The following is a 14,193-nucleotide window of genomic DNA, read 5'->3' on the forward strand; positions in this document are numbered from 1 at the left end:
AGAAATAATTACACATGATTATAGTGCCCAAGCCTGATTAAGTCAAATCATGCTTGCTTCTTCCTTTCCTTCCTGTCTGTCTCTGAATCGTGGATGCCACCAGAGTGGGGCCCTGTAGTTAGACATAAGTCCTTAACTGCCCCAGCACAGCAGCTTCAGACATACAGCTGTCATAGAGCTGTGGAGATTTTTGACACGCCAGACTGACCAAATCACGCAATCAATCAACGCATAGATTGACAGACCGGCAGAAAGGCCGTCAGGCAGGATGGAAGGCAGAAAGCCAGATATATATTTTTTTAAATACATTTATTTGACAGGGACAATGCAGATAAACATAGCTGTAGAGCAAAGTTTGCAGCCGATGTAATGCACATCGATGTTTTGATGGGTGAGTTTACTTCTGGAAGCTGGAACGACTGCTGCTATGAAATTACGGGTTACCCTGAAGTGTTTCATAATGTATGTTTGTGTTGGTACATATTCGTTTTCATCCAGGCAGAAATCCAGCTCTTGACAAAAACATTGCAATGAGATGAAAAGTTAATTGTTTTGGTAAAAAAAAGAGAGCAAGGAATGGTCACAATCCTGTAATTAGCTAAATGCAGTCAGTCTAAATTTAACAGCTGGTAACTGAGTACAAAAAATATCATGTCTTGTGTTGCAGGACAATAAAACTACCAACTACCAACAGGGGTTGTGCAGTACAGAGTTTGAATGAATAGACAGCCATGTATGTATTTTGGTATCCTTTATCCCCAGCCAAACTTAATGGGATCTCGGTAAGACTTTGGCTCCATCAAAACAACATTGAATATTCTACTATGTTCTGTGAACAGACCCCCGTGAGTAAAGAAAGCTCCCTCTGGTGGGAAGAGACACTAAGATGTTCAAAAGCCTAGACTGCCACCCAGTGGTAAGATATATAATAACAAGTAAGGGCGGTATTTTATAGCTCAATAATAAACGTCACAAAGACACACAGACTTCATTTACAGTTAATCGTTTAGGCACTTCATGATGTGCTGCTAACCATGATTCATCATTGTGAAGGTATATTTTATATATTAATTGTATTCAAACATTCAATCATCAACAAGTTCATAATGTTATGATGAGTGCTACTACAATAATAGTCTCTATAATTTGCATTTCGGCAAGAACCGCGTGAGGACAGTGACTACATGAGTTCATGCATTTTCGTGCCTAATGGCAGCAATAGACCATAAAAAACACCCATATTGTACAGAAAGGGAGGCGAGAAGGAGAGCCATAGGTCCTGAGGCATAAACAAAGCTGTTATGCTCATTCTAACCCTGACCATTGTCTAACAAGCTTCAGCATACTGCTATACCATAGCCTCCAGCACTAAGAATAGCCTGGACAGAAAGGACCAACCCTAACTCAGAATGTATACAGTGGTTAAGATTACACACACACACACACACACACAGATGCACTTGCGCACACACACACACATTACATTACATTTAGTCATTTAGCAGACAATCTTATCCAGAGCGACTTACAGTAAGTACAGGGACATTCCCCTCGAGGGTGAAGTGCCTTGCCCAAGGACACAAGGTAATTTTGCATGGCCAGGAATCAAACCGGCAACCTTCTGATTAATAGCCCAATTCCCTAACCGCTCAGCCATCTGACCCTCCTGTGAACCCCACACTGACACACACAGATAACATAATCCTAGATAATAACATCTGAAAACATTTGGAGTTGCACACAACCCTTACCCTCTTGTTATGACCCTTAAAATGCTCACCTAATAAACCCTAAAACCCTCAGGAGTGCACCAGAGCATTATTCTGACAGGAGACCAGGGAACTTGTCCTCACAGTACTGTGTAAAGTTGAAGTCCTCAATAGTGAACTGAATATCCTTCCACTTCTTGCCAAGGACTCTCCCACCCGGAGTCTCCATGGCAAAGTTTTTGATGGCCAAGTTGGGCAACAAGGCAACCTCCTTGTATTTCATCTCCATTCCCCATTCCTGTGAAAACACACACGTGACAAAACACACACGTCAATATTTAGTTTGAAGCGTGTGAGGGATGTCGGAATGAGAGGAGCCTAGGCTTGCCTTGCTACAGGTTGCACAGCTGATCACACGGCCCGGCTCCCAGTCCTCAAAGTGTCTGTCCAGGCGCACCTTTCCACCAGCCTTGTAATGCCTCCTAAGAGAACACACACCGGTTAGCGCCCAATGGTCCACACCAATTCGTCGTTGACATATACTGGCTCCTCATACAAGGGAGGACAAACTACTGGAGAAGTTCTTGTGCGAAGGCAGGACAGCTTATGGACTGCGGTTTAAAATTAGCCGGCTGGCTAAAACCGGCACTTTTACTGAAAAGTTGATTAATGTGCACTGTCCCTGTAAAGATAAACGAAATAAACTAAACTAAACGTACTCAAACCCGGGGTTGACGTTAACGTAGTGCGTGTTGTCAATGAGCTTGATGTCACTTCCACAAGCCACAGCCTTGAAACAGCTTCGACACACGAGCTGAATCTCAGCGGCTCGGTAGCGGCTCTGCTTCTTCACCTTCAGCTGGTCTTTCAAGCGACTGGCAAGAACATCCTCTGTCTGGATCTCAGTGATCTACAGGGAGATGGGCCGTGTGAGAAACAAAAGGCTCGCCAACGAAAGAAATTGTGCAGGACCCCCAGGTACAACCCGTCTCACCTTCTTGCGGAATTCGCGTTCCCCCATTTGTTGGACCTGTCTGATGGCCCGGCCCGTTAACTCCTCCAGGAGCTCATTGGTGCGTTCCCGGCGCACTTCCCGCCCCCCAGCTTGGGCCACCACAGAGTACACACTGTCAGTGGCCCGAGCTCGCCCACTGGCCTGCTGTTGGGCAATCTCATTGGTCAGCAGGCCGTAGCGCACCACCAGGTTGCATTCTGGGATGTCGAGACCCTCCTCAGCCACGCTGGTGGCAATCAGGAGATTGAGGGTGCCGTTGCGGAATTTTTTGATGGTCTCTTTCTGCTCGTTCTGCAAAAAGATCACACACAGGACATGCATTCACGGACACACAAAGGCACACGCGAACAAAGAGGTTCATTGGTTGCATTATCTAACCCACCAATCCATACAGCACTCTAGACCTTGTGTAATGTGAGAGTACCTGGGTCATGTAATTGATGCCGTTTCCCGCTCCAGTCAGGATGGCAGCCTTGATGCCTGACCGCTGTAGGGCCTGGTTGTTGAGGACCCAGTCATTCAGGCAGTTGGTGCTTTTACGGGTCTTGCAGAAGAGTATGCCTTTGGATGTGTCTTTGGGTCCAAACTGCTCCAGAAGAGTGCTCTGAAGTTTAGCCATTTTGGGGTTCTCATAGAGGGCGTTCCCTGACAGGCTCTTTAGCTCTGTCTGGTTCTCTGTAGAGGACCAAGGCAAGGACTGTCAGACTTCTGATACAGCACCTCTACACACACACAAGATATGGATGTCCGGTTGGAAAGCAACAGAAAAGAGAGGCTCCTTCTGAAACCCTGGCACTCACCCTCGAAGAGGCCCTGCAGGAAGAAGTCCGTTCCATCGATGGCTGAGGCGCTCTTGCTGTTGTAGAAGCTCTCCAGGTCACGGAAGGCGTCCACCATGCGGACCGTGTCGTTAATGAGCAGGGCGTCGTTATACCGTCGCAGGTGGAGGGCACACTGGGCCAGAATTCTGTTCCTCTCAAATACACCTGCACCACGAAACCAAGCGACACAAACAGGACCCATGTGACGGGGAGGACAGGCCGGACTTGCTACAGGTTCTGTCGTTTACCGCGAGGATTCGCGTGAACGCACAGAGAGGAGGACTGCTCACCCCTCTGCTCCAGAAGGACCACGTCCGCCTCGTACTCCTGTGTTCCCACCTCCCTGAGCTGGGAGGCTGTCCCCAAGGCCATGAAGTCGTGGATCAGCTCCATCATCCACTTCAGGTGGTCGCCAAAGGGATCCTGAGGCCAAACCACAACAATGCGCCTTTCAACTCACCGTTCAAATAACGTCCAGGCAGGAGAAGAAGAAACCGCAGCGAGGCGGACAAGGTTGGCTCACCTTGGGCCTCTTGTCGACAATGTCAAACCTTTTCTTGGGTCTGGGGACTTTCTTCTTCAGCTCAGAGGCATGGGTTTCAGCTGAAACGATGGCTGAGTCCAGGTTAGCACAGATCTGGGTGAGACAGACAGACTGTCAGACAGGCCGACAGAGACAGACAGACAGACAGAGACAGACAGGCAGACCTACACACCTGCAATACATGCTTCACAGCTCCTTCCAGGGTTTTGGCCTTCCCTGTTCCAGGAGAGGCGGTGAGGCCTAGCACCTGAGGCAGATTCCTCTCGCCTTTCAGCTTCTTCTCCACGTAGCGATGCATGATCGTGTTGTACACCCCCTCCTTATGCGTGTGGTGGCACTCGTCAATGACCAGTAGGGTGAAGTCTGTGGTGGGATGAGACTCGTGCTTACTGTTATGTACTAGGTATCGGTGCTCAGCATATGGCTCCTTGAACCAAATGATGCCGAGGTGTCACTGATCTCGGCAATAACGAATCATTTGGGACGTCGCAAGTCATTTCACAGTTCCTCGACGACACATTCAAATACATGAATTGCAGAATCTGACGGTCTAGTGGTTATTGATTTGGAATGAATGACTCACCTGTAAGCTCAACATGTTTGTCATCCTCTGTGTTTATCAGGGCGTTCTCCAGGATCTGGGCCGTGCAGATGACCAGGTCAGAGTCCTTAACCACTCTGCCAAAGAAGTCCTTCTCGTCACTGTCCCCACTGACAGACTCCACCTTGTAATCACGGCCCAGGTGGGGGTTGAACTCTTTGCTGTAATGCTGGTCCACCAGATGAACCTGTAAAAACACACAGCAGGTCGATCGTAAACACCAGCAGTCAATTATTATCAGCAGTACTTTAGGTCAAGGTTAGAGGGAGAGAATAGACAGGCCACCTGGACAAAATCCTCCTCATTTCAGAAATACATTTTGTGAGTGTTTTGCGAGTACGTAACCATGGCAGATCCTCATTCAAGCAGGCATACCTTGTTGACCAGCACAGCCACCTTGGCCTCTGGGGTGGTCTCCAGGTGTCTCTTGACCACATAGACGGCAGCACGGGTCTTTCCTCCGCCGGTGGGAAGCCAGATGATGATGTTCTCCCTCTGGAGAGCCCTCTGAACCACCTCCTCTTGGTAGTCATACAGCCCACAATCTGCCATCCTAATTTACTTCTTGCTCCACGCACACCTGGAACTAGAGAGAAGCGGACTTTAACCAAGAGTTAGTATATCAGCCCAGCAAGTGTGTCTGACAGTGCTGCTTAGACTCAAGTCTTCTTTAAGTCCTGTAAGTCCTTCTGTTGCCTCTGCATTAAGGACAGAGGACGTTATCTTGTTCATTTAACCCAACATTTTCTGACACCCATACAGAAAAACGAAACCGAAACTCACCGCTCACAGCCAAGAGGGCCCTTTCTAAGTAGGCTCTGAATGGACAATCAAAACGGAGCACTTTGAAGTGACACTGTCTGGATTCGTGGTTGCTACAGATATTTTTATAGATTTTTCAGCAATAACAATATCTAGGTAGCACTTATAGAAGTTGTCATGAAGTCTTTGCAATGTGTTCACAAAGGCAACATTTCAGTTCATATGGCAGCAGGCCTTTGCAGTTACAGCCTCTTAGCAGCCCTGTAGGAGGGCCCCATTAGTCTCTTACTGCCTGCTTTACCAGGAAAACAAAACCTAAAGCCTGCAACACTGGAATACTCCCACTAACCAAGAAGGATGTTTTCTAAACTTCCCTAAGAAACCATGTGTACACAAATTCTTGTACTCGCTGTGAAATATTTTACTGTTTTTTTTTTCTTTTCGTTTTTTTTTCTACAGGTACACTTGCACTCTTGTGGGGAGTTTCATGTTGTTCAATTGTAACTTGTTTAACTGCATGCTCTTGAACCATAAGAGCATGCAGTTAAACAAGTCTTCCCTTTGGCACTTATTTGGTTTTCCACAATGTATGCTTCATGTTTTGGCTGCTCACAATGTTTGGGGCTCTCTCGTTGTTATGATCAGTGACCTATGCTCTTTTGTAAAGCTCTCTCTTGGAAGTCGCTTTGGATAAAAGCGTCTGCTAAATGCATAAATGTAATGTAAATACATTGAAAGTAATATATTTTAGTAAATTAACATAAGAATAACAATTGTTTTGTGAATACAGTAATGCCAGTTGATATGTTCCAGCTAACATGAAAACTATTATTTTATTATAAAAGATCTTTATTTCAATTAACAATATTACAGTAAATAGCTTTCAAACCATAACTAATGAAACTGTAGCAGTCCTCAGTCATAACATTTCACTCTGACTCCATATTTTAGGTTTTAAATGCAGCATAGGTAGATTGAGGGATACATAACTGACAACCCTGAAAAACGCAACGTTGACATCACTTCAGTTGCTCGAAGCAAGTCATGATTCAAGTACAAAATGAACACACAGACAGACACACACACAGTTCAGTGGACACTCAGCAAGCAGGCTCAGTCGCTACAGACAAGTCACTTCCAATTAGCGTCTGGCAGATAACAGCGAACAAGGCTTTTGACGAGGACTACAATCACTGACCCGATTGTTACGTGTTGTGTGGCATTAGGCCATGGTCATTTTAAATTAGATATAACATCTGTATTGTATAAATACACTGATCTCCACCACGCAGCAATGCAGTCAGTGAGTATGGAGTGTAGAAACACAACCCGAAACGTTTTGTGCGTCAAGAATCGCAACAGCACAACCAGCAGGACGACAGGGTGAACACAGAGGGTTGGGCAGAACAACCAGGGGAAGTAGAAACGTGTTTTTGTTTTGTTTTTTACAGTCATGTTTGGATCCCACCATTTTGGGATTTTGGAACCATCCGGAAAAATAAATATTTGAATCCACACCTTCTACGACCTATATTTTGTCCCCTGTACATCTATTTAACACAAAAACCACATACTGGCCAATACTTGCGAAAGAAAAGTGAATCTAAACACTTCAATTACAGTACACGTTTTACTGTAGCTCTCTAATCATTATCCCCACAGAACAAATATGATCGTGGATTTTGGACTTGTCTGTCTGAGGTCAAGCTGGATCTGACCATGCCCTTGCTCTTGGGCTCTTTGCAGTAATACCTTAGAAGTACATTGGCCTCTTTTCAAGTGTATGTCAGTAACAGAAGGCAACAGCGGCTTAGGTCCTTAGATCCAGTATCCTGTGAAAGTAACAATGATTACCTAAATAAAGCACTCATCTGTCTGTGCATTCAGGAGCCATGGTCGCCTCGTCAGTCGTACTGAAGGGCCGCCGGGACCCTCTCCTAACTCTGATGGGGGGGAAACAGCCCTGGGGAAAGGCTGCCCTGCAACTTGAGGGTAACTCACATGAAGAGGAAGAAATCTAGTTTTGATGATTTATGCTACAATGGGACCAGTCATTTTGGTACATCAATTGCAATATGTATTCAGTCTTAGTCCTTGATTGACTTACGTAAACTGAGCTCGTCAGACTGAGCTGGGATTCGAAACCACGCAGAGTGGGAGTGAAGAGGGAAAAACTTAAAGGGGTACAGAACGGAGAGGGTGCACAAAAACGTTTTGACACTTACTGGCAAACACCATTTTTCTTCTGGAACGCCGTTTCCTAAACCACATTATCCCTTCAATCATCGATAACATACATCATCTTCCCCCAAACACACACACTCTCAATAACTCCATGAGATTAAAGTTGAGAATGGCTAGTAATGCTCCCGTGCGTCTGTTTTGAATGTGTGTAAGAGAGCGAGCGAGCGAGCCAGACAGCGAGTGGGCGAGAGAGCGAGACATGTGCCTACTGCTCCTCAACAAAGCTGCGCAACCCCCCGGAATCACTTCTCGATCAAGCCTCCGTCTTTCAGCTTGAAGTAGAAGAACTTCTCCAGGGTGTTGCCGCACTTGCAGTACTCGCTGTCGGGGGGGTTGTACTCGCGGCAGTTGGTGATGATGCGCTGCAGGTCTGCGATGAAGAGTTTCTTGGTCACGTAGTATCTGTTCTTCAGCCTCTCGGTCATGGTCTTCAGGTCTGAAGGGGCACACCAGCACAGAGGACGACAGTTCTCAGAGCCGGCTTCGTTTCAATGTGATGTTCAGAGTCGCGTGGTATTTGTTAGCATGACGAAGGCGATACCGCGACGCTTAGACAGACGGCGAATGACCCTGAGACGATACTCACCGATGGGGAAGCGGATGATCTCGTAGTAGTCTGGAGCCTCCGACTTCTTCACTGGTTCCATAAATGGCCAGGAGTCTGGATGAGTCTGGCGAAGACACGACAACAGGGGCTTAATGAACGGGGCGTGGTCTCCTGCACCAGTCTCTGTCAGGTAGGATCTTACCTTGATCTGGGCAAGGAGGTTCTTCAGCATGTTATACAGCAGGTCTGGATCCTTCAGCTCCTTCCTATAAGACATGGACGTCCATTTAATGACATTCGAGCTGGGAATTTTCAGTATGACTGCAGTGCCAACATGAAATGTCCCTCCCTCAAAACAAGCTTTGAGCTCACCCTTTCTCCTTTCCACTAGGCTTCCATCCTGTCTCTCCTAGAAATAAATCAAGTTTAAATGAGGGACACAATTCATTCCAAGCCATAGAGATCGTCTAGGATGGGCCACTGTGCCCACAGACAAGAACACACTTACGTATGCCTGGAATGCTCTCCACGGGGATCTGTCGTACCCCCTCCTTGAAGCAGGTGAGGCCGGGGTACACCTTCCTGATCTGACTCTGCTTCCTCTCTATAAGCTTCTTAATGATCTGTCAGAGACGGGAACACAAAGCACGACTTCATACTTCCGATCATCCCGAAGACGAGCGAATGTGCACACAGAGGAGGAAGGCCGAGAGGCGTGCGTTCACCTCTTTCTGTCTCTTGATGATGTGTGAGAGCTCCGTGTATGGGATCCTGGGGTTGAGTTCACACTCCATGAGAGTGGCCCCCTCGTAGTCCTTGATGTAACCAAGGTAACGTGTCTTGGGCACTTTTATGTCTTTGGAAAAACCCTGAGAAGACCAAAAAAGTGGTGAGAGGGGAAAAATGGTGGATAGATGCGTATGTAAAAAAAAAAAAAAGTATACAAATCTGTACCACACGGTACCTGCTTCTTGAAGTAGCCAATGGCGTACTCGTCGGCATACGTAAGGAAGTAGAGAATGCTGTGTTTGATGTGGTACTCCTTCAGGTGGTTCATCAGGTGTGTTCCATAGCCCTAAAATCATTATGAAGAAAGTCCGGAGAAAGAAAAAAAATAAAAATAATCTTACACATCCAGTCACAAAAATGCAAATAAAACTACTTCACTCATGTTAATCAGTGTATACCTTGACTTGCTCATTGGATGTGACAGCACAGAAGACTATTTCTGTGAATCCCTGCGTGGGGAACATCCTGAAACAGATGCCCCCTATCACACGGCCATCTTTAATGAGAGCCAGGGTCTTGTGCTTCCTGGGGACATTGGACGAGAGAAAAAAGATTGAATGAATTGGTCAACAAGGACATAAGACTAAGAGGCAAGCAAGGAACCGTAATGGTAACTTACGGGTCAAACACTAGCCGTGTGATGTACTCTTTAGGCATCCGGGGTAGCTGGTGGGAAAACACATTTTGAAGGCCCACCAGCCACATCAGGATCTTTTTGTTGGACTTCTGGGAAAGTGAGTTCCCAATGACATGGAACTCAATGATGCCCCGCCTCTCCTCCAGCCTGGCAGTCTCATCCCGGGCAGCGTTAGGAGTCAGGAGGTTTGTCTGGAGACACAATGACAAGTGTCAGCTTTGACATCGTCTTTGCAAAATCTTGTGGTTTCTAAATGCTTCCCTAAACTCTCATGTGTGACCAGAGAACTATGAGGAGTTGAAAAGGTCTCACCTCTGGCCCTAACATGGCAGCTGGGTCAGTGATGGTCATCATGACCTCATTCACCAGCTCCATAGGGATGTCACCCATGACCCGGATACGTTTGGCGTCCTCCAAGGTCAGAGCTTCCGGCAACTTCCTCTTCTCCCCTGAAACGGACGAGAGAGGGACATAGGGTCACAATAGGCACTGACTAGAACAGGAACGTAGCAAGGACACAAGTAGAAACTCAGACCCTGACCTGTAGGGGGCTCTGCAGCCCCTGCCTCCAGCCCCAAGCTGCCCAGCGAGGAGCCACTGCTCATCCCCTTGGTAAAGGAGGGCGAGCCAGACACTGCAGCTGGGCTGATCACTACCAGGGTGGGATAAACCCAGAACAGAGTTAGTCAGAAAACGAATGATATCGATATGTGCGCAGTAACAGATACAAAATGTGCAGTAGCAACCTGAGAGCAGCAGAGGTCTGGTATCGTGTCATGATTCTGCCCTTGGAGCTGGTGACCCAGGGGTCACCCAGGGGTCAAAATATGGTCACCCTTACCTGTCTGGTGGCCCAGCTGTGCTCCGTCTGAGGCAGGCATGGTAAAGTCTGCCTCCCATATGGGAGAATTCTCTCCATAAATTTCCTCCTCCAGCATGGACAGGAATCTGCAACACACAACCACACCCATCCATCGCCCATCTCAGATTCCTCAAATGTTTTCTATGGGTGAACACTTGGCAGCTGTATGGCAACTGTGGTGGAAATGCAGACAGACTGGTTGCACCAACTTGGGGAAATGTGTGAGGATGAGAGTGCGTTTCTCAGGCAGGAGCTTGTCCTTCTCCACTCTGAACTTCTCCAGGAGCTGACGCCGGGTCACCGTGAAGATGGACTTGAGGAGGCTGCGGCCGAACACCTGGGTGGTCTCATAGCGTGGCAGGCTGTCGTTACTCTGGGGGACATGGCAGTAACACAGCCACCTAAGACACAAACACGAGAAAAACACGTCCATTCAGAACAGAGCAACGTATTCATGAATAACACTCGGATAGCGATGTTGAAGACATCTGCTGAGCAGTACCTGAAACACAAACCCACCTGGTGTAGTCCACTTTATAGGCAGTGCCATCATCCTTCTGGGAGCGCTGGCGGAACTGCGTGGGCGTCTCCAGCTTCCAGTAGTTGAGGCACAAGAGAAACATCTTGGAGAGCTCAAACATGGTCTGCCTCTCCTTTGGTGCCAGGTGGCTGAACTTGTACTGAACAAAGTTCAACACTCCCTTGGAAAAAACAAAACAAAACAAAAAACTTAATTTAGCAATCCTACCATCAAACAATGTGGCTTTTACCATGTAGCATGCTAATACGCTTTTGTATTAGTGTAGTAGTCAGTGTTTCCCACAGATTAGAAAGCTATTTGTGGCGGGGGGGGGGGGGGTCGAAATAATTCACAAAATCAACAACAACAAACAAATAATTTCTGCATATGCAGGTAGCGACGCTAGTGCTAAATAACTATTTAACTGGTCGGCTCCATGACGCCGGGTAAGTAGCTAGCTCCTGAGACTTCTCACCAAAAGAACGAAGGGGAACCTTCGATTATGTCCGTAGGTACCTAGCGAAAAGTAGCCTCAACTTTCCTTGACCTTAGCTACGACACTAATGCTGAATGCTCGCTGATATAGCTGTCGGTCTTACTAGAACGGCGTAGGTATGCATCGTTGCTAACGTGTGCTGACGTTGTGATTGTGCTTATGTGAGAAAGACGGAGAGACGGAGGGAGAGCAGGGAAAGGAAATGCAGCTGAACGAATACGCTGCGTGTTTTTACCTAAATAGTGTAATTTTTGTTGTTGACGAAACACAATATGTGGCGGCCGGTGTTGATTCTGTGGCGCACCGCCACGAATTAGTCTATGTGTGGGAAACACTGGTAGTATATGGCTGATGGAAGTGGAACCTTAAACATTTACCTGCTCTATGTTGGGCTTTTCAAATGGGGGGCTTCCCAATGATCCTTCTACCAGGGGCTGGCTCATCTGCAAGATGCATTTCCTCAACAGCTAGCAAGGAGAACAACACAAGAACTACAATTAAGACAACCAGGAGAACACAACAACTGTGTGGTTACGTCTGTCGTTTTGCGTTGGTTAGCTGGGAGGATAGCGGATACCTTGAAGAGGTAGAAGTAGACCTGCTTGGTGTCTGTGTCCTCCTCCTTGTGCACAGACATGAAGAGATTCTCCACGTCCACAACCATCCCCAGCAGCCTGTTGATCTCTTCCTCCGAAACGTTCTCCAGGTGGGACACATGGTCCGCTACCCAGACAGAGAAGCAACGAGAGATTGACAGTTCATTAATGGTCATCTCTAGAACCGTTCACTTCAAGTCACACACAAGTAAAGACAGAGTCCCTTGTTCGTGTAGTGTTAATCCTGGACAACTGACAAGTGTGTATAAAAAGTGGCCTTATATCAGGTGCACAATTCAGTACCCAGATCATGTCCACAACTGCGACAGGACTCGCTCAGGCTCGCCGCTTGCTGCTGCAGGTCCATGCGGGTGGCTGATGGTGGATGGGGATTCTTCCAGCCATTGCACTTACATGTGTCACTAGCCTGAGAACAGGGATTTTCATGTGTTGACGCATTGTTTAGGTATCTGGCTACAATGGGCCAAAGTGGTTCATTTATGGTTGTCATTCGCTTTCTACTCAGCAAGACATCAAGTAGAATAACACCAATAAGTCACATTTAATGGGTTGATGACAGTAAGCTATTATTAACAAACTGGTGTGAGGTTAGTGCTGAGTTCCTAGTTAGCTAGAAAGATAAGTGCTATGTGTAAGCTAGCTAGAGCTAGCTAACTTGATAGCAAGCTACAATCAAATAAAAAAAATTGGCTAGTTTGCTAACGATTGCTAGCTAACTAGCTAGATAGATTGAAGCATAATGGTAGTCGTTTTGGTATATTTACAGGGGCTAGGAGGGCAATTAAGCTAGCAGACCAATAGTTGCCTGCAGCTTTGTTTTGAACTAAGCTAGCTAGCTTAGCCATTACCTTGCAAGCGGAGAAAACGCCGAGTTTTTCAAGCTTTTTCGCCCGTGGGAAAGCACGGACTTGAGCTTTCTTCTGACTCGCACGTTGTTGTTGGCTGAGGCCGGGTCTGACAGGGTCACTAGTATTTCCTGATGCAGACCCCACCGTTGCAGTGGCCGATCCACTAGTTTGGGCTTGGAGCAGCCGCGGTTGCAAGGTTTGCACTGCCGGATCCGACATATCAAAAGCAGCAGACCACGCTTGCACGGGCAGTTCTATAGTTCCAGACTGCTCTCCTACTCGGGTCACTCACCTCTCCCCTCTAATATGTAAGCGAGGCAGTATGGGTATTGTAGTGTGGCTCTAAAAGCAAGCAGCAGTCTTTTCAACGCCAGAATATTAAAAAATAAATATTGTTCAAACATTTCTCGATGAGTAGGAGTTATGTATTTAAAATTTCTCAGGAGTCAATGCAAGATGTAAGGTTGCATCGTATACGAAATACAATTAACGTTGAAAGGCGGCGCCTTCACATTCTGGTCTGGGTCGTAATGGTCCGTTTTCAGGATCTTATTTCAAGTCTTCGAATGGGCAGTAGAGACTAGTTAATTCATTTGAGGAATTCAATATGACCAATTCAACAAAAAAAAATCCTTTAGAATCTGAGTTATTTTCTGGTCTCAGAAAAGACAAGGTTTTTCTGCCAATCATCGTTCATTAAACATTAAATGAGAAGACAGACAGGCATCGAGTTACCTTCCCCGTTATTTATTGGTAAAATTACATTTTTTTGCGTTCTCTACCCTTGCCCAAAGAGTATAGAAGCACTTGCTTCTCCACTCTTTGCCTTGCCCCACCCCCCATATCTCCCCACTTCACAGCAACGGCAGCTGTCTTGTTGTGCTAGTCATTGATGTCATAACAGAGCAGGCAACACTGGTCCAATGAATCCCTTCCTGATACGAAAAGTAAAAAAAAGAAAAAACATGAGAGAAAAGGAAACTGAAAACATCTGAATTCACAGAGATGACAAGACAGAACCTGTGCACTCAATACCAGAGATTTTCACAACAAAAAGTCATACACAAATAAAAAAAAGAAATCTTTCCATCACAAAATAATTGGGGGTGACAAAATATCATGTAGAGATTGGGAAGGTATTGTATTCACAATAGCTACTGATTGGTTATATTTTGTTGTTG

General features: G+C 46.5%; 2 protein-coding genes across 2 annotated transcripts; both read right to left on the minus strand.

The window, feature by feature from the left end:
* Positions 1–285: 285 nt before the first annotated feature.
* dhx58 (DEXH (Asp-Glu-X-His) box polypeptide 58) lies at positions 286–5,457 on the minus strand. The gene is made up of 11 exons (XM_062445790.1): positions 5,066–5,457; positions 4,673–4,877; positions 4,262–4,452; positions 4,069–4,182; positions 3,836–3,968; positions 3,525–3,710; positions 3,149–3,399; positions 2,704–3,015; positions 2,429–2,619; positions 2,098–2,191; positions 286–2,007 (listed from the first exon to the last, which is right to left on the minus strand). Exons 1-11 carry the CDS (start codon positions 5,240–5,242, stop codon positions 1,819–1,821), a joined length of 2,043 nt encoding a protein of 680 aa, XP_062301774.1. The 5' UTR covers positions 5,243–5,457; the 3' UTR covers positions 286–1,818.
* A 795-nt stretch (positions 5,458–6,252) lies between these two features.
* kat2a (K(lysine) acetyltransferase 2A) lies at positions 6,253–13,462 on the minus strand. Its single transcript, XM_062445802.1, has 19 exons — positions 13,013–13,462; positions 12,447–12,570; positions 12,125–12,270; positions 11,925–12,014; positions 11,051–11,232; positions 10,741–10,932; positions 10,511–10,617; positions 10,211–10,321; positions 9,982–10,118; positions 9,652–9,860; positions 9,431–9,557; positions 9,208–9,318; positions 8,969–9,112; positions 8,752–8,866; positions 8,616–8,652; positions 8,446–8,509; positions 8,283–8,367; positions 7,917–8,132; positions 6,253–7,773 (listed from the first exon to the last, which is right to left on the minus strand). The coding sequence occupies exons 1-18, from the start codon at positions 13,229–13,231 to the stop codon at positions 7,939–7,941; spliced, it is 2,394 nt and encodes a 797-aa protein (XP_062301786.1). The 5' UTR covers positions 13,232–13,462; the 3' UTR covers positions 6,253–7,773; positions 7,917–7,938.
* Between the last annotated feature and the right edge of the window lie 731 nt (positions 13,463–14,193).

The sequence above is a fragment of the Osmerus eperlanus genome, chromosome 2 (assembly GCF_963692335.1).
Source record: "Osmerus eperlanus chromosome 2, fOsmEpe2.1, whole genome shotgun sequence".
NCBI lineage: Eukaryota > Metazoa > Chordata > Actinopteri > Osmeriformes > Osmeridae > Osmerus > Osmerus eperlanus.